The 24,447-nt window shown below is 45.6% G+C and overlaps 1 protein-coding gene across 4 annotated transcripts in view; it reads right to left on the reverse strand.

Moving 5' to 3' along the window:
• Nucleotides 1-24,447, reverse strand: part of atg2b (autophagy related 2B) — a 74,112-nt gene that overhangs the window by 4,464 nt on the left and 45,201 nt on the right. For all 4 annotated transcript variants that reach the window (XM_078234549.1, XM_078234547.1, XM_078234548.1 and 1 more), the window contains 15 exons: nucleotides 24,200-24,276; nucleotides 23,941-24,111; nucleotides 21,496-21,646; nucleotides 19,490-19,695; nucleotides 16,802-17,028; nucleotides 13,377-13,509; nucleotides 12,776-12,970; nucleotides 10,596-10,697; nucleotides 9,849-9,933; nucleotides 9,119-9,317; nucleotides 7,927-7,996; nucleotides 3,840-3,922; nucleotides 2,183-2,304; nucleotides 1,206-1,360; nucleotides 637-786 (listed from right to left, as the gene is read on the reverse strand). In XM_078234549.1, coding sequence (XP_078090675.1) covers nucleotides 637-786; nucleotides 1,206-1,360; nucleotides 2,183-2,304; nucleotides 3,840-3,922; nucleotides 7,927-7,996; nucleotides 9,119-9,317; nucleotides 9,849-9,933; nucleotides 10,596-10,697; nucleotides 12,776-12,970; nucleotides 13,377-13,509; nucleotides 16,802-17,028; nucleotides 19,490-19,695; nucleotides 21,496-21,646; nucleotides 23,941-24,111; nucleotides 24,200-24,276 — 2,126 coding nt within the window. The remainder of the gene's footprint in view (nucleotides 1-636; nucleotides 787-1,205; nucleotides 1,361-2,182; nucleotides 2,305-3,839; nucleotides 3,923-7,926; nucleotides 7,997-9,118; nucleotides 9,318-9,848; nucleotides 9,934-10,595; nucleotides 10,698-12,775; nucleotides 12,971-13,376; nucleotides 13,510-16,801; nucleotides 17,029-19,489; nucleotides 19,696-21,495; nucleotides 21,647-23,940; nucleotides 24,112-24,199; nucleotides 24,277-24,447) is intronic.

Consider the following 24,447-nt stretch of genomic DNA (forward strand, 5'->3'; position numbering starts at 1 on the left):
GCACAGTACTCCAAGTGTGGTCTGACCAGGGTCTTGTATAGCTGCAACATTATCTCATGACTCCTAAACTCAATTCCTCGATTGATGAAGGCCAGTACACCATACACCTTCTTAACCACAGCCTCAACCTGCACAGCTGCTTTGAGCGTCCTATGAACTCGGACCCCAAGATCCTTCTGATCTTCCACACTGCCAAGAGTCCTACCATTAATATTATATTCCGCCATCCTATTTGACCTGCCAAAATGAACCACCTCACACTTATCTGGGTTGAACTCCATCTGCCGCTTCTCCGCTCAGTCTTGCATCCTATCAATGTCTCGCTGCAACTTCTGACATCCCTCCACACTATCCACAACACCTCCAACCTTTGTGTCATCAGCAAACTTACCAACCCATCCCTCCACTTCCTCATCCAGGCCATTTATAAAAATCACAAAGATAAAGGTCATTCACCAGACGTTTCTGTCTCTTTAGTTCACATGTCTACATTGAGCTGAGAGGATAGGGATTTTCTGATCATAACATGATCCATGTTATTGTAACACATTTAGTTGTAGTTCTGAGTACGCCAATAGATATATCAGAGACTCATTATAAATTGCTGGCATTATCTAGCAAACACTGTCACCTCACCTCTTTGACTACATCATATGCCTTAGCCACTCCTTCTCGTAGATCGACAGGTTGATGAGCCAATCGATGTTGAGAGATGCGCTTGGTCCTCATCAAACTGTGTGTAGTAGGACCGGGGGAAACCATGTCATAGGCTGTCTCAGCTGCTGCCTGCCAAAGTCAATAAAAACATCTGAGGTAGAACATAAGACAGAGGAGCAGAATTAGACCAATCCGCCCATTCAGATTGTGGCAAAAACCCAACTATTCACTAATGTCTTTTAGGGAAGGAAACCTGCCCTGCTCAAGCAGTCTGGCTGTTATGTTACTCCAGTCTCACATCAATACAATTGACTCTTAATTGATATCTGAAATGGATCCAAGCAAGATACTCAAGTTAGGGACTAGGGATAGGTCATTAATGACAACTTTGTGAGCAATACTCACATTTTAAAAACAAATTAAGAAAAATTACACAGTCACTGCTTCAACAACTATATCTGCTGCGGGAGAGTGACTGACAGAATCTGATGGACCAATAACATTTAATAGTCAGTTCCCATGTACCTGCGGTTAGCAATCTGTGTTACCTGTATGGTCTGTACAAGTCGATTTGTCAGCTCCAGGGCAGCCATGGCGGTGGAAGTCCCAAATGAGGCTGCTCCTCGTTGGAGACCTCTCACAATGCGTCCATCACGGCGATACTGCTCTATGGGCAGCCAGACCAGGTCCTTCAGCCCTTGAACTAATCAAAGATAGGGAAAGTCATTCAGACACCTGGTTGCACATTCTATTATCGTTTACTGTCATGTTTAAAACTTCCTGCCTGCCCCACTGAAATGCAATATTTATCCAAACCCACTGTCCATTCACTAAGATTAGCTAGGAGTTGTACAGCTTCATTCAGTTTATAATCAGAAATGCATAAGGTATAATTCCTTTGCAAATTCACACTGCTTTCTGTGCAAATAGATTCTCTGATTGGTTAGCATTTCCTTGCCTCCCTGTTGCAAACAATACAACTGTTTGTCAACGTAGGGGCTGCTTGTCCTGGATAAATACTGACCTGCATGAAGATTGAGAGTGTTGCACCTGTCCTGGTAAGTGGAGAGAGTTCCATTACACTCCAGAATCGTGCCTGTTCTTGTAATTATATTGCTAGTCCAGTTCAGTTTCTGGTCAATGGTAACCCCCAGGATGTGGATAGTGGGGGATTCAGTGATGGTAATGACATTAGATGTCAAGGGGCTATGGTTGGGTTAGGTCTTGTTGGAGATGGTCATCTCCACAAATGTTACTTGACCAAGTAAAACTGAAATGCTTAAATTCTTGCATTTGTAATTTAAATTGTTTAATTATTCATTAGATAAAAGTTAATAAATCTGTTCCTGTCATTTGAATACATTTATTACTATAATTTAGTGATTGTTTCAGCAAGAGGAGTGAACTGAAAACCGACAACACTGACTAACTCACAAGATAGTCAGTTCCTTGGATCTCAAGGTGCCACTTACACTCTGTCCTACACTACGAGCTGTTTTGTTTTCTTTGTATTATCAACACTCACCTAACTGCACCAAGGAGTGCATGGGTCCAACGCCTCCAAGAATACCAGGCAGCTGGTTTTTCCTGATGTCAGTCAACCATTCGTTCAGTGCGTAGGAAATCAGCTTGTCCACTCCCAGCAATCTGCAGGACAAACCGCACACATTCAATGGGAGAGCTGAGTGGGTGCGACGGGAAGGGGACTGATCTGGGAACCGGGAATGCTGAGGTATCCAACTGGAATCACATGGATTCGCAGACTGAACCTGGAGGTCGAAGCTGGTTGATGGGAGACGCCTGGACTTCAAAGCCACACTGGCCAATCTCAGCGTGAGGGTCACAGAACCCCACACTGATTCCATCACTGTACAGTTCCTGACTAATACCACAGTGAGAACAGCCTCCTCTCAGGACCCTGGGGAACCCATTAAAAAAGTTTATTTAGTCATCACAACTAAGGATTACATTAACACTGCAATGAAGTTACTGTGAAATTCCCCGAGTCACCACAGTACACTGCCTGTTCGGGTCAATGCACCTAACCAGCACGCCTTTCAGACTGGAGGAAACCGGAGCCCCCGGAGGAAACCCTCGCAGTCATGGGAGAACATGCAAACCCCACACAGACGGTGACCCAAGCCAGGAATTGGACCCGGATCCCTGGCACTGAGGCAGCAATGCTAACCACCGTGCCACCCCAGGATATCCAACAGGGAAGCCAGAAGGATTGTTGTTTTGTTCCTCCCAAATGGCAGATCCAGACAGATCCTGGACTCACCACATAAACACAGTGACTACAAGAGCAAAGGCTAGGAATCCTATGGCAAATAACTCACCTCCCGACTCCCCAAAGCCTGCCCACAATATACAAGGCACAAGTCAGGAGTGTGATAGAATACTCCCCACTTGCCTGGGTGAGTTCAGCTCCAGCAACACTCAGGAAGCTCAACACCATCCAGGATAAAGCAGCCCGCTTAACTGACACCCCATCCATCACCTTAAACATTCACTTCTTCCACCACCAGTGCACAGTGGTTAGCACTGCTGCCTCATAGTGCCAGGGACCCGGGTTCAATTCTGGCCTTGGATCACTGTCTGTGGGACGTTTGCATGTTCTTCCCGTGTCTGCGTGGGTTTCCTCTGGGTGCTCCGGTTTCCTCCCACAGTCCAAAGATGTGTGGGGTAGGAGGATTGGCCATGATAAATTGACCTAGTGTCAAGGAGATTAGGGTAAATATGTGGAGTTATGGGAGTAGGTCAGTGCAGACTCAATGGGCCGAATAGCGTCCAGCACTGCAGGAACTCACCAAGGCCCCTTTGATAGCACCTTCCAAGCCCACAACTTCCATCATCTCAAAGGGCAGCAAATACCACCACTGGAGGTTCCCCTCCAAGTTTCTCACCATCCCGACTGAGAAATAAATCGCTGTTCCTTCACTGTTGCTGGGTCCAACTTCTGGAACTCCCTCTCTAACAATACTCTGGGTGTACTTACACCAAAGGAGCTGCAGCGGTTGAAGAAAATAGTTCACCAGCAACTTCACAAGGACAATTATGGATGGGGAATAAATACTGGCCTAGCCAGCAATGCCCACATCCTGTAAATTAGTTTTTAAAAAGTGAGACAAATTCAGAATGGTGAGGAGGGTATTGGAATCGAGGATGGACTATATTCTTACCCATGTCTGTAACACAGTCTCTTCAACTTCAACTCAGAGCAGTTCAGCTGGGCCAGTCCAATTAGAATCCCTGCTAAGGTGCCCTGTAATACAGAAACAGGGGGATAAGAGTTATGTGATCTTTGTGATCAGGCTGCATTTAACTCAGTACTGTTTCACAATGTTTCTGCCTTGGAACAAGCTTTCTCCAGTGATTGTGGATACAGTTCATATCCCTCCACCTCAACAATCAGGACATGCTGAGCAAGATATCTGCTTCCAGCCTGATTAAATTAAACAAAACAAATAGAGAATTCAGTTTGAACTCTCCTCGCTCTTTCTATTAAAGTGTAATATAGAATAAAAGATACAATTCTAAAAGGGGTGCAGAGAACACCAAACCCTAACTTTTGTGCACAAATCATTGAAGGTGGTAGTACAGGCTGAGAAAGGGGTTAATAAGGTAACAGGATCCTGGGTTTATAAACAGAGGCATCCTCAACACCGGTGCCCCACAACGCTGTGTTCTCAGCCCCCGACTATACTCCTTATACACCTGTGACTGTGCGGCCAAATTCCCCTCCAACCCGATTTTCAAGTTTGCTTTCGACACCACCGTAGTGGGTCTGATCTCAAACAACGATGAGACAGAGTACAGGAATGAGATAGAGAATCTGGTAAACTGGTGCGGCAACAATAATCTCTCCCTCAATGTCAACAAAACAAAGGAGATGGTCATCGACTTCAGGAAGCGTAGTGGAGGACATGTCCCGTCTACATCAACGGCGACGAAGTTGAAGTGGTTGAAAGCTTCAACTTTTTAGGTGTCCAGATCACCAACAACCTGTCCTGGTACCCCTCATGCCGACACTACAGTTAAGCCAGCCCACCAATTTCTCTACTTGCTGAGAAGGAAATTTGGCATGTCCGCTATGACTCTCACCAACGTTTACAGATGCACCATAAAAAGCATTCTGTCTGGCCGTATCACAGCTTGGTATGGCTCCTGCTCTGTCCAAGACCGCAAGAAACTACAAAAGGTCGTGAATGTAGTCCAATCCATCACGCAAACCAGCCTCCTATCCATTGACTCGGTCTACACTTCCCGCTGCCTCGGAAAAGCAGCCAGCATAATTAAGGACCCCATGCACCCCGGACATTCTCTCTTCCACCTTCTTGCAATGGGAAAAAGATACAAAAGTCTGAGGTCACGTACCAACCAACTCAAGAACAGCTTCTTCCCTGCTGCCATCAGTCTTTTGAATGGACCTACCTTGCATTAAGTTGATCTTTCTCTACACCCTAGCTGTGACTATAACACTACATTCTGCACTCTCCCCTTTCCTTCTCTATGAACGGTATGCTTTGTCTGCAAAGCGCGCAAGAAACACTACTTTTCACTGTATACTAATACGTGTGACAATAATAAATCAAATCAAAAGCAAGGAAGTTATGGTGGACCTTTATAAAACACTGGTTTGGCCTCAGCTTGTGTATTGTGTGCAGTTTGGGCACTGCACTTAAGCAAAAGAGCCAAAGGAGACAAAAGTAAAATCTTTTCCTTAAATGCAGTGAGTGGTTAGGGTCTGGAACGCATGGCCTGAGAGCGTATGGAGGCAGTTTATGGCTTTCAAAAAGGAATTGGATAATTATCTGAAATAGTTTACAGAGCCACATGGAAAAGGCAGAAGAATAGAACTAGCTGTGATGCTCTTTCACAGAGAGCCTGCATGAACATGATTGGTCAAATTGTCTTCTTCTATGATGTGACTATTTTATAATTTTTTTTATTCTTTCATGGGACGTGGGCATCGCTGGCAAAGCCAGCATTTGTTGCCCATCCCTAACTGCCCTTGAACTAAGTGGCTTCTTAGACATTTCAGAGGGCAGTTAAGAATCAACCTTTCCTTGGATTGCTACCTTGCCGTGGTGGAGAGGCTCGAACTTTTTGTTAATCCAGAGAGTGATCCCATCGGGAGTCTTAAACTCCGGGCAGGGTGACCCATGACGGCAAGGTCGGAGGAGAGGAATCAGACGAAGCGCAATCCTAAACAAGTCCTCAACGGTGGATCGGGTGGAAGATTCTCGGATGGTATCAATGGCTGCGACAGTGGATGAAGGCTGCAGCAAGAGGGAGATCCCCAGTTGTCAAGGTTCCCTTGCCACTGGAGCTGGACGTATCCTCTGTCAAGAATCATAGAAATCATAGAAACCCTACAGTGCAGAAGGAGGCCATTTGGCCCATCGAGTCTGCACTGACCACAATCCCACCCAGGCACCCAGGAATCGTGTGTCTGCTGGCGTGCAACAGCATTCCCCTGTTAGATGTCCCGCACCAGGCGTCTACGTCTACCTAGAGGAAACCAACACCTCCCTCCCCCCCCAATCAGACAAGTCCTACAGCGATCGGCGAGAGGCGAGGGGAACAGGACCATGACATCTGGAAGTCCCTAGCCTCAGATCAGCATGTAGGCAGTGGACTTTCATTCCGTCATCTCGCTTTTGGAATCAGAATAAGAGTGTGTTTTGGCAGCTTTCTTCATGACTGAGCAGCCCTCTTCAGGGTCCACTCTGTTCACCCCACATGGGAGAAAGGTTAGAAAAGGTGCCCTAAATATAGTCCATTCTTTCTACAACCTGGCTGGAAAACTGCACCCAGCAGATTCATCTAGCTGCAATCAGAAAATCAAAGTTAAACTCAATCTTGGAACCTGGAATGTACAAACACTTATGGATAATGAGCAAAACAATCGACTGGGACGGAGAACTACTCTTGCTACCCATGAATTCGGACACTTTAACAGTGATGTCCCTGCCCTGCAAGAGATCAAAGAGCGGGACAAGGGCAGCTGAGGGAAAAGGGTGGTGGCTACACTTTGTTCTGGAGAGGACATCCCAAGGATCAACCCAGGACACATGGAACTGGATTCACCATCAAGAACAAACTCGTCAACCCATTTTCAGAGATCCTCGTCAGCACCAACGAGAGCCTCACGACCCTCCTCCTACAACTCACCAAGAAACAGCAAGCAACGGTCCTGAGTGCGCACACCCTAATCCTTGAAGCTAATGATGAGTCCAAAGAAGGCTTTGACTCCAACCTGGACAACATACTCTCCAACATTCCAGGTCGGCATAAACGTTAATGTTTCAAAGAAGCACACAGAGCTCCCTCCGGTGTTCTGGTCAATAGTTATTCCTTGATAAACATCAGCAAATACAGATGATCTGTTTCAGATTCCAGCATCCATAGTATTTTGTCTTTAACAGATTATCTGTTATTTACTTTTCTGCTGTTTGTGGGAGCTTGCTGTGTGCAAATTGACAGTCACATTCCCTAAATGAGAACAGTGACTACATGGCTGTAAAGTGTTTTGAGATATTCAGAGATCATGAAAGTTGCTATACTGGAAGATAGTAACAGGAGGAGGCCATTCAGCCCCTTGAGCCTTTTCTGCAGTTCAATGAGATAAAGGCTGATCAGTACGTAAATAAAGTTCTTCTTTTCTAAAGTCTGACATATTTTGCCCCATGTTGATACAGTGAGAGAGCGGTTAGCACTGCTGCCTCACAGCTCCAGGAACCTGGATTCGATTCCCAGCTTGGAGTGTATGTGGAGTTTGCACTTTTTCCCCACGTTGGTATGGGATTCCTCCAGGCGCTCCGGTTTCCTCCCGGGAAGACGTGCTGGTTAGGTGAATTGGCCATTCTAAATTCCTCCTGACTGTACTCAAACAGGTGATAAGAGTCTGGCGACTAGGGGATTTTCACAGGAACTTCACTGGAGTGTGAATGTCAGCCTACTTGTGACACTAATAAATAAACTTTAAACTTTAACAAAGAGAATGGACGATGGCGAGGGAAGGCACTGGGTCCATGCTTGCTGTTATTGAGGTGGGTGGTAGAGTAGGAGGAATTGCCAGTTTCATCCACCAGGGCTGTGGCATCAGACAGTGGATACAGTTCCCCACTGGAATAAAACTAATTAGAAATACAGTATAATCTCCAGTGCAACGGATGAAGCTGAACTGTGCTAGTTCCAGATCTGTTCAATGATTGAATTCTGTTGCACAAACACAGCGCTGGTCTCTAACTTCTTACAACTTACTTGATCCATGGACATGTGCTTGCCATGGTAGTCCAGCCGGATTGGCACCTCGGATGTGAAGCGAAATTCCCTGGAATGAAGAATGAAATTCACTGTCAGTGAATAGGATTGAGGCCTTTGAAAATCACGTGCTCTCGTTACCTAATCAAGCCTTGCATCCAATGTTCAACACATGGAGATTCTCTCTAGCTCTTAAACATACAAACATGCAGAATATCTACGATAATGCTCAAAGAAAAACTGTTTCAACTAAAGGCAGGAGCAATGAGAATGGCAACATATGGTATCAGTGTTCCTTAGTCCAAAGGAATCTTCTGTGTAATCCTGTCTGAGATCTCCCTACCTAAACCTGGAGTCATAGTTCTGCCTCTTCCACCTTCAGGCACCACAGCTCTGGTTAGAAGGAAGTTTGGTGGAAGAGGGATAAATATTTTCTGAACAGATAGTGTTAGGAATGTGAATGTTGGAACAATATGGGCTGCAGTCCTTTACATACATGGAACATGCAGCTGAACAACCTCAAGTCACTGAAGACTATGCTGAAATACATAGAAATAGCAGAACAGTAACAGACCATCTGATTAATCTGATCTGCACTGCTCTTTATGTTTCTTCCCATCCTACTTCACCCAGCTGTAATTTTCTATTCCTTTCTTTCTCCTCCTTATCTAGCTTATTCCTAAATGCAGACAATATTATTTTGTCCCAATCACTCCTTGTGGTGGAGAGTTCCACATTCTCACTCATTCTCTGGGTTTCTCCTGAATTCCCTATTGGATTTATTAGTGATCAGCTTGTGCTTATGGTCCTAGTTCTTGTCTTGTCCATCATCTTCACATCTACCCTATCAAAATCTTTCAGGATTTGAGAGACCTCTATCAGGGTCACCCTCAGAGTAAAGAGCCTAACCCTATTTAGTACTTTCTGAAAGGCAAGACCTTTCACTTCACTCAATCCACCCTTGTAAATTTTTATTTTGCACCCAGTAGCTCAATATAATTTTCATAATATGCTGACCAGGGCTGTTCCCAGGTGTAGTGTAAGCAAGGCCCAAACAATTTTAGGATAACATCTCTGCTTTTTAATTCTATTCCTCTCGAAATGCTTCATTTACTTTTTCTTATGGCCCAGAAGTCAAATGAGAGACTATCAGGATGGGCCTGTCGCCCCCATCGACAACTGCAATGCTCACCGGAAGAAGATTGGCTGGTCTCGGAATGGTGCTGGCAAGGCATCCCTCGTCTCGCTGACCGGCACCCTGCTAGCAGCGGTCAAAGGATCTGGCCTGAGTTTGCTTTGACCTGGGAGAGTTATGATGGGACCGTGGTCTGCAGGGCTAGTTCCGTTTTTGGAAAGGTTGCTGGTTACATCTGATCCAGGAGATTTTCTCACTGGGGACAGACAGACGGGAAATGTAATTAATGCAGGAATGGCAACTCGCTGCTTGCCTTTATTTTGAATAATAAGCAAATCTGAAGGTGAATAAACATCACAGTTAGCACAGCAAATCTGGGAAGAGGGATGGCGGGGATTACGGGAAACAGTTCTAGAGAATGAGGCTAGAATGGTCGAAGACAGAACAGAATGGGTGGAGTTAAGCCACAGTTGGGAGATTCGAGGCCCCAGTCTAGCACACAGGGCTGGAGGAGAGTGCTATGGTAGACCAGAATGAGGATGTTCAATCCAATCAATAAAGACAGGCATTCAATGAAACGTGTTTGTGGGAGCTTGCTGTGCACAGATTACCTGTTGCATTTCCTGCATGTCAACAATGAATACATTAACACTTTGCGTTTAAAGGAGCTTTAGAACATCCCAAGTACTAATTCTTAATCTTTTTCTCTCCTCCAGTCTGCTTTCATTGTAATAGTTGTATTTGGGAACTTTTCTCTGTAGTCTGACTATCAAGTGTTGATACTCACCCTCCTGTACAGGATCAGGAGGAATTAACAGTTCCACCTCGGCAGCCAGGCTGGTGAAAAAGTCCTTCAAGAAAAACAGCGCATCCTGAATGCGGGCAGAAGGGAAAACCAAATTAATCAAGGACAGCTTGCAAAAAACTAAACTCAGGAGGATCAAGAAAGATACATCAATTTGCTCAGTGACTATTAAGCAAAGAAAACTCAAGGTTTAAGTTTACAATCTAAAAAAAAATCTTCCCCTCCCTCAAAGCTGCAAACAGCACAGACCAACACATCTGGCAGACATCATCCGACTGAAATAATTGCGTTATTTCCTCGGGACACCGACTCTTACTGGGGCTTTGCATCTTACAGGAACTAATCCTTACTTGAGTACAGTCCTACAGAGGCTGAACTCATTAGGGTTTGGGTTTTATGAACTACGATTACCTGTGGTCTGACTTCCTTGTGCTCCTTTTAATATTAGCTATTAAGCCATTAGAGAGACATTGAGCCACGGTGCCCATGCACTTGAGCAAGAGTTGGTATGCATCCCGACCCATTATCAGATGTACAACCACAATGTAGAGCTGGCCATCTCGGGTCAAATTGGTAAACCCAAAGATTTAATATTGGTTTAGGGAAACATTCCCCCAGATCACTTCAGAGTAAACCCTAGACAGTCTGCTGCAAAGAGGAGGGTTAGGTGAGGACATGAATCTTTTCCCCATCCCAAAGCTATAAATTCCCAGTCTCGGTTCTACCAACCTGATCAATGTTTAGCCGAAGGGGCATGAGTGTGATGCGTAGACAGCACTCACGAGGCATACGAGTGGAATCTGGACTCACGTGTAAGGCCTTAATAGTTAGCTGGAAAAGAGACAGTGAGAGGTTAACGTATTTACTTAAATTATAAGGCAATACTGTGTGCATTAACATTGCGTGCCTTTAGGAAATATAGGTATATCATGTTTCTTGTGAAGGGTTTGTTTAAAAGTCAGCTCTGTTTAACACGGTGCCCATTTGTTTGAGAAAACATGCAGCTCCATGCTGAGAATCTGGGATAACTACTGATCTTGAAATCTGAGTTAATACATTTCTACTTACCTGGGGTTTCAGAGTGGAGTTTTGATTAGGATGATTGACAGAGAATGAGCAGAGCTAAGCTTTCAGGAGTGTTTTTTTTTTTAAGAACAGTTACTGCCGGGTTCTGAACACAATATACCATAGAACATTACAGCACAGAACAGGCCCTTCGGCCCACGATGTTGTGCCGAGCTTTATCTGAAACCAAGATCAAGCTATCCCACTCCCTATCATCCTGGTGTGCTCCATGTGCCTATCCAATAACCGCTTAAATGTTCCTAAAGTGTCTGACTCCACTATCACTGCAGGCAGTCCATTCCACACCCCAACCACTCTCTGCGTAAAGAACCTACCTCTGATATCCGTCCTGTATCTCCCACCACGAACCCTATAGTTATGCCCCCTTGTAATAGCTCCATCCACCCGAGGAAATAGTCTTTGAACGTTCACTCTATCTATCCCCTTCATCATTTTATACACCTCTATTAAGTCTCCCCTCAGCCTCCTCCGCTCCAGAGAGAACAGCCCTAGCTCCCTCAACCTTTCCTCATATGACCTACCCTCCAAACCAGGCAGCATCCTGGTAAATCTCCTCTGCACTCTTTCCAGCGCTTCCACATCCTTCTTATAGTGAGGTGACCAGAACTGCACACAATATTCCAAATGTGGTCTCACCAAGGTCCTGTACAGTTGCAGCATAACCCCACGGCTCTTAAACTCCAACCCCCTGTTAATAAAAGCTAACACACTATAGGCCTTCTTCACAGCTCTATCCACTTGACTGGCAACCTTTAGAGATCTGTGGATATGGACCCCAAGATCTCTCTGTTCCTCCACAGTCTTCAGAACCCTACCTTTGACCCTGTAATCCACATTTAAATTTGTCCTACCAAAATGAATCACCTCACATTTATCAGGGTTAAACTCCATTTGCCATTTTTCAGCCCAGCTTTGCATCCTATCTATGTCTCTTTGCAGCCTACAACAGCCCTCCACCTCATCCACTACTCCACCAATCTTGGTGTCATCAGCAAATTTACTGATCCACCCTTCAGCCCCCTCCTCTAAGTCATTAATAAAAATCACAAAGAGCAGAGGACCAAGCACTGATCCCTGCGGCACACCGCTAGCAACCTGCCTCCAATCCGAAAATGATACCAATCATGTCTCTCTCTGAAAGCTGCTGTTTGGGACTAGAGGGGTCTCTCTGCACATTACTGACAAAGTCATAGGGGTTTACAGCACGGAAACAGGCCCTTCGGCCCAACTTGCCCATTTTTTTTAACCCCTAAGCTAGGGGCGGGATTTTCCGATTTTGGTGCGAGCAAGACCGGAAAAGCCCACTCCATGTATTTTTTGATTGGCTTTTTGTTTTAACCATTTTTGTAACACTGGGAAAAATTTAATAAAGATGGTTCAAACAAGCAGCACCAAAATCAGCAGCAAGAACCCAAACTGCTACCTTAGTTCACAGGGCTGGTATCAAACCTGGGATCATCCGAAAGCAAACACAACCAGCAGGTCATGCAACCAGTGGAAGAGAGAATCAAGAGGAGGCCATCAGCCCCTTGAGCCTCTTCAACCATTCAATCAGATTATGGTTGATCTGTATTTTAGCCCCACCATTATTCTAGTGAATCTGCATTGTATCCCCTCCCAAAGTCTAACTGCTTCGGACAACACTGACAAACAATATTTAGAGCACCCATTCCTCAAACTCGATGTATAACACGCGGATACAGCCATTGCTACCCAGCCACCTCTGCACACTGCCTCACCACTCTTAAGACAGTCTGCTTGCTGAAGTATTTCACCTCCTAAGCTTGCTAAATGAGTTCCCTGCTGCACAGTGCATGCCTCACCATGTTGGAATGAGCCTTTCTCGGTAACTCTTTGCTCGAGTACAAGTAGAGGAACTTGTTCATCTGGGATGTTGCCAGGCGGTCTCTGATCTCAAGATCCTGAACGATGAAGACCTGCCGTGAGATGGGACGCTCCGTGGAACCTGGATCTACATCGTTAATGGTCTGTGGATAAACTTCATGCTGAAATTTCACCTTTAGAGAAAGAAATTTTTGATATAAAAAGATCAATCTGCTACTGAATTATGGTTCAAATTGTAGCACAGGAACTGGGTGGAATGATGGGTTAAATACGGACATTTTGTACACTGGGAAATGGACCCACAAGTGGCGGGGGGGGGGGGGGGGGGGGAGGGGGGCAGAGAGGGCATGTGTGCATGCAGTAATGAGTCAATGCCTTAAAATTAGGATCAAGCTGGCAGGGAGGGAGAAACAAAAGGAACTATGCAAGAGGAATGGAAAGTTTTTGCTGTCACGTGACACACGCATGTGCAGGTGTTTAAATATGGAAAAGGGAAGCGGAAACTCTCAGCCAGTGTAATAGCAGCAGCACCAAGGATGGTACCCACAGGATAGCAGCTCCATGATACTCATCTCTCACCTTACTGAGCTGAATCTCCATCAGGATGGCGTGCTTCCTCCCAGGTCCACCCTGAATATGCCTCGCAGAACGACTGTGTCGGACTGAAGATGGAGATGGGGAGGCTTGGGTGGAGCTTGAAACGGATCTAGGACTAGAAAAAATGCAGCAGATAAGTTCTGTAAGCATCACTGAATTAAGCTCTGTATTAATGATAGTCCCATTAAATGTCTCTGTATTAATGATAGTCCCATTAAATGTCTCTCTCTAACCCCCCCACCCACTGCCTCACCTCCCAAACTCTTCCCAGGACTCCAAAAACTCATCTCCCTCAATCTCCTCATCCTCCAACATTCTTCAAACTTTAAAAATCTAATCTTGGTGTCATCTGAATCACCGCTTCTTCACTTACTTCACCTGCTCTCCCACAATCTGAGCGATATCTACCAGAGTTTCTCAACACAATATACCAATCATAGTATTCATGAATCATCTATACCTAAATACATCCCTTCACTAGTGAACTACTGTACATGTTGTCTCAAAACTGACTATTTATCACTTTCCTGTTACTACTTGAAAGGCAGAATGAAGGCTGCCCTATGAATTGTGGATTGGGGAGGGAAAACCAGTACCTGCCCGATGTTAAGCTTTCCATTGGACGTCTACCAACTGCCTCCAAGTAGTGTGAGTGTGTGTGAGTGAATTGTGATATATATTTTTTTCTAGACCTATCACTATTCCAAGTGGACACATAACTGTATGTAGAGCTTGACTGTTGCTGAAAAACAGATATACTGCTGAAGCTTTTAATCTTCTCATCAGGACAGACTCAATACCAAATTTCAAAAGGGAACAATAATCAGCTCTGATTGGTTGAGAGGTTGCCATGGTGAATATACCAGGGAGCTACTGTCCCTCATGCTTTATGTACACTTGCTAGAAACTCCATAGATTCATGTTCAGGGACCTTTCCTCAGCAGGCATAAGGAATATGTCCAGAATCTGCACCTGCTGTCAGAGTTTCAGGGTTATTGTAATTCTGGAAGGTATGTGAAAGCTTAATCCTTGGAACTGTGATAATAATCCCCACCGTTGCAATAAAAGGTTCCGGATTTCAAAACGTGCAGAGATAACTTTCAGTGGTGAAGCAGAGTGGATACAGGTCTGTCACTAATGATGGGAGTTTGAGGCCATGGATTAGGACATAACTATACACATCTTTTAAGGAACAGTTGATAAGGCTGCAGGACAGGTATGTGGCTGTAAAAAGGAAGGATAGGAAAGGTAGGATTCGGGAACCGTGGATAACCAGGGAAATTGAGGATCTGATCAAAAAGAAAAGAGGCGCGTACATTAGGTCCAGGCAACTGAAAACAGATGGAGCTCTGGAGGAATAGAGAGAGAGTAGGAAAGAACTCAAACGGGGAGTTAGAAGGGCAAAAAGAGGTCACGAAATGTTCTTGGCAGACAGGATTAAGGACAATCCTAAGGCATTTTATTCATATGTTAGGAACAAAAGAGTTGTCAGGGAAAAAGTCGGACCTCTCAGAGACAAAGGAGGGGAATTATGCTTAGAACCCAAGGGAATAGGGGAGATCCTAAATGAATACTTTGCATTGATATTCACAAAGGAGAGGGACTTGTTGACTGGGAGTGTCTCAGAGGGAGGTGTTGACCCGTTAGAGAGAATCTCCATTACAAGGGAGGAAGTGTTAGGTTTTTTAGGTGACATTAAAACTGACAAATCCTCAGGGCCTGATGGCATCTATCCTAGACTGCTCAGGGAGACAAGAGATGTAATTGCTGGGCCTCTGACGGAAATCTTTGTCTCTTCATTGGACACAGGTGAGGTCCCTGAGGATTGGAGGATAGCGAATGTGGTACCGTTATTTAAGAAGGGTAGCAGGGATAACCCGGGTAATTATAGGTCAGTGAGCTTGACGTCCGTGGTAGGGAAGTTGTTGGAGGGGATTCTTAGAGACAGGATGTATGCGCATTTAGAACGGAACAATCTCATTAGTGACAGACAGCATGGTTTTGTAAGAGGGAGGTTGTGCCTTACAAATTTGGTGGAGTTTTTTGAGGAAGTGACAAAAACGGTTGACGAAGGATGTGGATGTCATCTATATGGATTTCAGTAAGGCATTTGACAAAGTCCCACATGGCAGGTTGGTTAAGAAGGTTAAGGCTCCCAGTATAGAGCCCTGCGGAATCGGCATCTCCACATCATGAACACCACTGGTCACAGACCTCCAGCCGGAAAAAGACCTTTTGACTGTTACTAGTGGCTAGATGGGTAGAAAACTGGCTTGGCCACAGGAGACAGAGGGTAACAGTCGAAAGGTCTTTTTCCGGCTGGAGGTCTGTGACCAGTGATGTTCATGATGTGGAGATGCCGATTCCGCAGGGCTCTATACTGGGACCTCTGCTATTTGTGATATATATATATAAATGATTTGGAAGAAGGTGTAACTGGTGTTATAAGCAAGTTTGCGGATGACACGAAGATGGACTTACGGATAGCGAAGAGCATTGTCGGGCAATACAGCAGGATATAGATAGGCTGGAAAATTGGGCGGAGAAATGGCAGATGGAATTTAATCCAGATAAATGCGAAGTGATGCATTTTTGGAAGAACTAATGTAGGGGGGAGTTATACAATAAATGGCAGAGTCATCAAGAGTACAGAAACACAGAGGGACCTAGGTGTGCAAGTCCACAAATCCTTGAAGGTGGCAGCACAGGTAGAGAAGGTGGTGAAGAAGGCATATGGTATGCTTGCCTTTATAGGACGGGGTATAGAGTATAAAAGCTGGAGTCTGATGTTGCAGCTGTATAGTACGCTGGTTAGACCACATTTGGAGTACTGCGTCCAGTTCTGGTTGCCGCACTACCAGAAGGACATGGGGGCTTTAGAGAGAGTGCAGAGAAGGTTTGCCTGGTATGGAGGGTCTTAGCTATGAGGTGAGATTGGGTAAACTGGGCTTGTTCTCCCTGGAAAGACGGAGAATGAGGGGAGACCTAATAGAGGTGCACAAAATTATGAACAGTATAGATAGGGTGAACAGTGGGAAGCTTTTTCCCAGGTCGGAGGTGACGATCACGAGGGGTCACGGGCTCAAGGCGAGAGGGGCGAAGTATAACTCAGATATCAGAGGGACGTTTTTTTACACAGAGTGGTGGAGGGCCTGGAATGCGCTGCCAAGTAGGGTGGTGGAGGCAGACACACTGGCATCGTTTAAGACTTACCTGGATAGTCACATGAGCAGTCTGGGAATGGAGGGATACAAACGAATGGTCTAGTTGGACCAATGAGCGGCACAGGCTTGGAGGGCCGAAGGCCCTGTTTCCTGTGCTGTTCTTTGTTATTAGTCTAATGTGATGTGCGCTACAGCTACCATTACAGTAAAGGAGACCAGCAAGGTCAATGATAGGGAACTCACGTTCTGCTTTGAACAGGTGATCGTGTAGAGAGGGCAGTTCCAAAGTCCCTTCCTCCATACAGGTGCCACACGACCGAGATCTCCTTCACCACGTATCGGATCTCTGGGATGGGAAGGTGTAGCGGTGCTTTGCTCGTGTCCATCTTCTTGACCGGTCGTGTAAAGTGCTCGTCTTTGATCAGGATCGGTCCTGAGTTCAACATCCTCACTACAGGCTCAGTCTCTCTCTGCCAGACAAGACAGATAACTCCTTTAAAACCTCAGACATTACTATCTAGGACAAAGGCAGCAGATGCATGGCAACATTACCACCTGCAAGTTCCCCTCAAGTCACGCACCAGCCGGATTTGGAACTGTATCACCGTTCCTGCCTAATAACACAGTGGGTGCATCTACAAGACAGACCGGCAGCGGTTCAGGAAGGCAATTTAATATCATCTTTTCATTAGCCTCGCCATATTGCCCGCCTGCTGCAAATTAAAAAAATTACACTCCATGCAGCAAACCTGTAAATAAAACAATGGTTCCTCAAGATCTTTTTCCTGAGTGGGATGAGGATTCCACTGTAGCCCTTCCTCAGAAAGTCCCTTGGGATTGCAAAATCATTGCACCCTATCCTTTTCCTCATCTCTGATCCTTGCTGGGATATAGAAGCTAGGTATCATAGAAATCATAGAAACCCTACAGTACAGAAAGAGGCCATTCGGTCCAACGAGTCTGCACCGACCACAATCCCACCCAGGCCCTACCCCCATATCCCTACATATTTTACCCGCTAATCCCTCTAATCTATGCATCCCAGGACACTAAGGGGCAATTTTAGCATGGCCAATCAACCGAACCCGCACATCTTTGGACTGTGGGAGGAAACCGGAGCACCCGGAGGAAACCCACTCAGACACGAGGAGAATGTGCAAACTCCACACAGACAGTGACCCAAGCCGGGAATTGAACCCAGGTCCCTGGAGCTGTGAAGCAGCACTGCTAACCACCGTGCTACCGTGCCGCCCTGGTATGGGAGGAGGCCATACATCGAAACTGTTCCTCCATCAGTGAGATCATGGCTAATGAGTGCAGTATTCTGTACTTTGTCCAAGTGATCATTCTTGTGTATCCACCAAGACACTGTTTGATTTCATTATTCACAGCTTACTACAGTGCAGAAGAGGCCCTTCAGCCCATCGAGTTCGCACCGACGCATGAAAGGCCCCGACCTGCCCATCTAATCCCACTTGTCAGTACTTGGCCTTGAATGTTATGATGTGCCAAGTACTTATCCAGGTACTTTTTAAAGGATGTGAGGCATACAGACCACCCTCCCAGACAGCACATTCCAGACCGTCACCACCCTCTGGGGAAAAAGGCTTTCCCTCAAAATCACCCCTAACTTTTAATTTGTATCCCCTCATAACTGACCCTTCAACTAAGGGGAACAGCTGCTCCCTATTTACCCTGTCCATGCCCTTCATAATCTTGAACACCTCAATCAGATTGCCCTCAGTCTTCTCTGCTCCAGAGAAAACAACCCAAGCCTATCCAACCTCTCTTTATAACTTAAATGTTCCATCCCAGGCAGCATCCTCGTGAATCTCCTCTGCACCCCCTCCAGTGCGATCACATCCTTCCTATAATGTGGTGACCAGAACTGCACACAGTGCTCCAGCTGTGACCTCACCAAAGTTCTATACAACTCCATCATGACCTCCTTGCTTTTGTAATCTATACCCCGATTGATAAAGGCGAGTTGCCATATGCCTTTTTCACCACCCTATTATCCTGCCTTCAGAGATCTATGAACAAACACGCCAAGGTCCCTTTGTTCTTTGGAACTTCCCAGTGTCAGACCTTTCAGAGTCTACTTCATTGTCAAATTATTCCTTCTAAAGTGCATCACCTCACACTTTTCAGGGTTAAATTCCATCTGCCACTTATCCGCCCATTTGACCACCTCGTCTATATCTTACTGTAACCCAAGACACTCAACCTCACTGTTAACCACCCAGCCAATCTTTGTGTCATCGGCAAACTTGCTGATCCCTCAACTGAGGAAGGCCTCAGCGCAGAGCCTATTTCTACCGCTGCCCAACAAGCGGCTTCATTGCAATTTCCAGCAGGGATCACTCAGTCATTAGGAACAGGAACCCAGCCGACTTTGCCCTCCTTAACCCTGAGTGTCAGTTTTCAAGCATCACCCACAGCTGCTCAAGCTAACGTCAATTAAGAAAGATTTGTATTTCAACGAGCTCAGGGTGCCCCAACATTTATAGCCGCGGACTTTTGAAGTGCAGTCACTCTTGGGCCAATGTTGGGAATTGCGGCAGTCACTTTGCAGACTGCAAGGTCCCACAGCCGGTAAAGAGATAAATAACCAGATAATCTAGGTTAGTAATGCTGGACGAGGAATATACGTTGACCAGGACACTGGGGTAAACTGCTTTTCTTTGCAAGATAGGGTCTCAGTTTATCATCTCATCTGAAAGGCAATATCTCGTGCTCCAGTCTCTGGAGCGGGATTTGAACCCACAGCCTTTTTACTCAGAGGTGAGAATGCTGTCTACTGAAACATGAACAGGGATGGAATCTGGGACTTTTGCATTTACCCACCGAGCTCATTTCACCACCATACTCTGAAACCTGATCCAAATCTTTCATCTCCTTTTAGCACTGGTAGTTCCTTTCAGCATTTACCGTGACTGCCATTTTTGGCGCCTCCAAGATGCAGAAGTCCTCACTCTCCGGTTGCTCGCTGGGGAAGGAGGGATAGACTGCATGATGCTCAGGGAGGACCATGGTGGAACTTGGGCTCTGCTCCTGCGAAGAACCTCCACTCTCATCGGGGAAGAGGAAAAGGTCAGACCGGGCCGGCTCGCGTTCCTGAATGTCATTATAGATCCCTAAAGATGGATAAAAGGAGACGGATGAAATCTCTCATTCCTACTCCACAAGATCATAGATAAGGACTAGTGAAGATGACAGGTCACTCCCTTGCTTCAGATCACGACCTAGAATTTATGTGGTGCAAACGCTGCCCTCACTTGAGGCCCGAATCCCGAATACTATCTAGGTTGGCATGGCTGCTCCATTATTGAATGAAGCTGTGGACAGAGCTGAAATCAGGAGGCACTTTTCCACACAGAGAACAACTCCATTCCTGCCGCGCATCGAGGCAATTCAGAAAGCAATGTTGGCAAATGAGCCCCTTTGGTCAAACCATTGCAGGAGATACGGGATGAAATGGATTCTCCCCACCCTTTCAAGCAGAGATCAATGCTATCACCCCAAAGCACAGAACAAGGAAAATACACAGCAAATCAGTCAGTGAGGGCAAGAGGAATGCATTTTGATTTGATTTATTATTGTCACATGTATTGGGATACAGTGAAAAGTATTGTTTCTTGCGTGCTATACAGGCAAAGCATACCGTACATAGAGGAAAGGAAAGGAGAGGGTGCAGAATGTAGTGTTACAGCTAGGGTTAGAGAAAGATCAACTTTTGAAGTAGGTCCATTCAAGTCTGACAGCAGCAGGGAAGAAGCTGTTCTTGAGTCGGTCGGTACGTGACCTCAGACTTTTGTATCTTTTTCCCCGATGGAAGAAGGTGGGAGAGAGAATGTTCCAGGGGGCGTGGGATTCTTGATTATGCTGGCTGCTTTTCCAAGGCAGCGGGAAATGTAGACAGAGTCAATGGATGGGAGACTGGTTCGTGTGATAGACTGGGCTACGCTCACGACCCTTTGTAATTTCTTGCGGTCTTGGACAGAGCAGGAGCCAGACCAAGCTGTGATACAACCAGAAAGAATGCTTTCTATGGTGCATCTGTAGAAGTTGGAGAGAATTGTAGTGGACATGACAAATTCCTTAGCCTCCTGAGCATTGCCAGTGGAGCTCCTCACGAGAACTGTGAGGTGGTCGGATGGTGTATGCATGGAGCTAAAGAGCATCCCACGACAACCAACAGGTGACTGCAATGCCCTTTTCTGGTCCTGTGGATGTCAAGTTCCTTCTGTCTTTCTTGGCCCTTTCAGATCATATTCTGGTACAGCCTTGTATTTGAAACAGCGATGCAACACCAACTACACCCTGGCTCATTCTCCCATTTGCACACTGGAAGTTTGAACAAAGACCTTCACAGAAAAAAATTGCAAAACACCAGCCAGCGAGTCTTCACAAAAGTTACTCAATCACAATAGGCCTTTACAATAATATTCATATTGCATCCTTAAAATAGTACAATAAGGTGCTGCATGGGAATGTTATCAAACACAGTTACATTAGGAAATATTAGGGTCGATGTTCAAAGAGGTAGGTAGAGGGGGTGAGGGAGGGAATTCCAGAGCTGAGGGCTTTGGCAGCTGAATGCACATTTTGTCAATCGAGAATGTACAAAAGGCCAGAACTGGGGGAATGGGAAGATCTCGGGGACTGGGAGACTGGAGGAGGTTACAAGAAAGATGAAGACGTGTGTTTAAAGCAGCATCTTAAAGGACATCCATTTGTAGGCTAAATCCAGTACCCCTCCCTTAGTGAAATGAGTTAATACATCTAAAATTCAACCTCCTTTCCTTGCTGTCTTGTTGTATCTCTCTCTCCTCCCCAAAGAAGGGTCATTTCATTCTGTGTCATGCTCCAATCTTTTTAATGTTTCATATTTCACAGTGCTCGCAGCTCCGTGCCCGCCTGACTTTCCCACTCACCATTTGACTGCTGCGAGTCTGGAGGGGCAGGCGGTGAAGATGGCAGGATGTCCATCTCTTCCATAGCGTCGATCATCAGGTCCCGCAGACGCTTCTGCTCAGATTCAGCAAGGCCAGAGCTTCGGCAAGCAGCGCTGTCACCTGACCCAGCCTGAAAGAAGAATGCTTACAATCAATCCATCATGGTACAGCAAGCCATTAAAAACTAATGGAATAAGTAGGGAAGTTAGGCTTTAGTTATACATCTGGAGTACGTCTACAGTATTGGTCACATTATTTAAGGATGTCAATGCATTGGAAGCAGTTCAGAAAGGTTTCAGACTAATACCTGGAATGGGCAGGTTGTCTTATGAGGAAAGGTTGGACAGGCTGGGCTTGTATCCTCTGGAGTTCAGAAGAGTAAGAGGAGATTTGATTGAAACATACAAGATCCTGAGGGGTCTTGACAGGGTGGATGTGGAGAGAATCTGAAACTAGGGGCCACTGTTTTAAAATGGAGATGAAGTAAATGTTGCAGGTTGAGAATCTTTGAGACTCTTCCTGAGAAGAGTATCTTTGAATATTTTTAAGGCAGAAGTGTCAGCAATCCAATTCTTAGTCAGCAAGGTGGTGATCGGTTATTGGGGGTAGGCGAAATGCGGTTGTCAGATCAATCATGATCTTATGGGGGGGGCACAGGATGCAAGCACGGAAGCTTCGCCGTTTCATGAGCTTTGACGCTAATGATCTTTTAATCCTTTTTTTATCCTAATGCACAACTTATTATCCGATCCTGATATGTACAATCTGTGCTATGATCTTGGGGAGATCCTGGTTAAACCTTGGCGATGGGGGGGCAGAGTTGAGTCAGGAAAGACCCTGTTTGATCAGTGATGCTGTTAGTGTCAAGATGATGGCTGCCATTGTGAGTGAAGTTGTGACGACGGTCTCAGCTCCCCGGCACAGACTACTGTGCTCACATTGACAAACAGAGATATCCTAAAGAGGACGGATGAAGCGGAGAAGAGAATCCTGTCAGTCGAGAGGGCAGTTTCCTTGGAGGGGGCTCACCTTCAATTTTTGGAAATCCTGCTGCATGGTGTGTCTTCCCTACATTCTCGCTGACTCGGGAAAATGGGACTGGAGAAGGAGTATCCATGCGCCCAGTCTCCTGAGGGACGCTGACGACTAATTCCCAGCCGGATTTGAGAATTGGCCGCCATGCTTTCACAATCTCGATTTGAGGGCTGGGCATCGAGTTCGATGGATCACATTGCATCCGGTCTTCAAGGCTTGGTGTCAGTCAAAGACTCTGACCACTGGCATTACATTGCCACTCGCTGGGGCCTAGGCGACGATACATTAAGGTGCAATGGCTTTGGCGAAACTCTGGATGGATCCTGGATGATGCTCGCAGATCCTGTCATGGCAATGATTCGGAATCATGAGCCACACGCAGCTCCTTGTTAATCCTGGATTGCACCCCCTGTAATTATTCCCCCATGTTGATCCTGCACTGCGCTTTTTCTTATTGGCGGGGACAATCCTATGGCTGAGCCATGAAGCGAATTTTGCCAACTATTCAGCAGCTCGTCATTAATCCTGAAATGCATTCCCTGGAACTGCACCTGTTAACTGATCCTGTTACGTGATTGATCACATTGATGGGGCATTCCTACATGTGCACTTGATAGCAAATTTGTTCATCTGATGTATCCAGGAACATTTATTTATCCTTGATGGAGCTATGCATCCGCTTATCCGTTTTAACCTTTTAATCCTGGCATATAAAGTGGTGGACATTTTCACCCGATATCCTTTACTACAATTGAGTAGAATGAGTGGCACTGTTGCAGGGAGGTGGGCAAGTGGTTCAATGTGGAGGTAGTGAGTAGGGTCTTATGAGTCCAAACCGCCCACTTATGTGCTCATGTATTTTTTGTATTTCAGTAGTTCTGGGGTTATAGAATCTGATTAGTTCCTGTTACTGTACAGACAGACTATATATCCTGGGAAGAGCCGGCACCCCCATTATGGCTGGGGATGGAGGAAGCTTCAGTCGTTGGACGCCAAAGTGTGTCGTGAAAATTGTTCAAAACTGAGCCAATTGGGACTCTATTGTAGCCAATTGTACACCCCCACCAACCATCATCCTTCCATATATCCTTTAGTGACTTGTATGGTACTGGATATGATGAATAATCCAAACCAACTGTGTGGGTAATCTTTCTCTCTCTCTTTTCCTACTTATATTTGTTTGAAAGTGATCCTCCTGTACCGTACCCGTCTTTGAGAGTATGTTGCTTTTTTTGTATAAAATGAAAAATGTAATTTAATAAAAATCAGACTCAACTCCATGTCAGGCTGCCTCAGAACTTGAGACACCCTTGAGACATACAGATATATCAGTGCCTAGAAAGCTTGAAGAATTAAAAACACTAGTGTTGCAGAGGAATTTTGGATTACCTGATTCCTCTGCGCTGTTGCTCCAGGGGTAGGCTGGAATTTGCAGGGTGGATGTAGGTCTCCATAACTTGCCACATACTGTATGAGGTTCATGAGGGCAGCACAAGAATCAGAACATGTCCGGATATGGATGACGTCACTAGAACAACGAAGTTCAAACCGGGGCTGAAACTAGACAGAAGATTGAAGTTTAATGCAAACCTCAATCGGTATGAACAACCTGACACACAGAGATTGACAGGGATAAAGGTTCCCTCACCCGCTCTCCCTCTGCAGTTGGCTTCGACGCAGTAATTCGAAATTCCAGTAACCCCATGTCCAGGACTCGCACATAATCTGGAATAAACAATTTACACGAAGTGAACCTGACCAATAGATTTTCTCTCTTACAATGACTCACTGACATCGTTTTCTGTTGTGTCAAAATTAACGAAATAAATCTGAAAAAAATCTAATTTTCTGTGGTAAGAGAACCTCTCCTGAAGGTGCTGACTCTCACTGGGGTAC

This window comes from Mustelus asterias, chromosome 18 (genome assembly GCF_964213995.1).
Source record: "Mustelus asterias chromosome 18, sMusAst1.hap1.1, whole genome shotgun sequence".
Taxonomy (NCBI): Eukaryota; Metazoa; Chordata; class Chondrichthyes; order Carcharhiniformes; family Triakidae; genus Mustelus; species Mustelus asterias.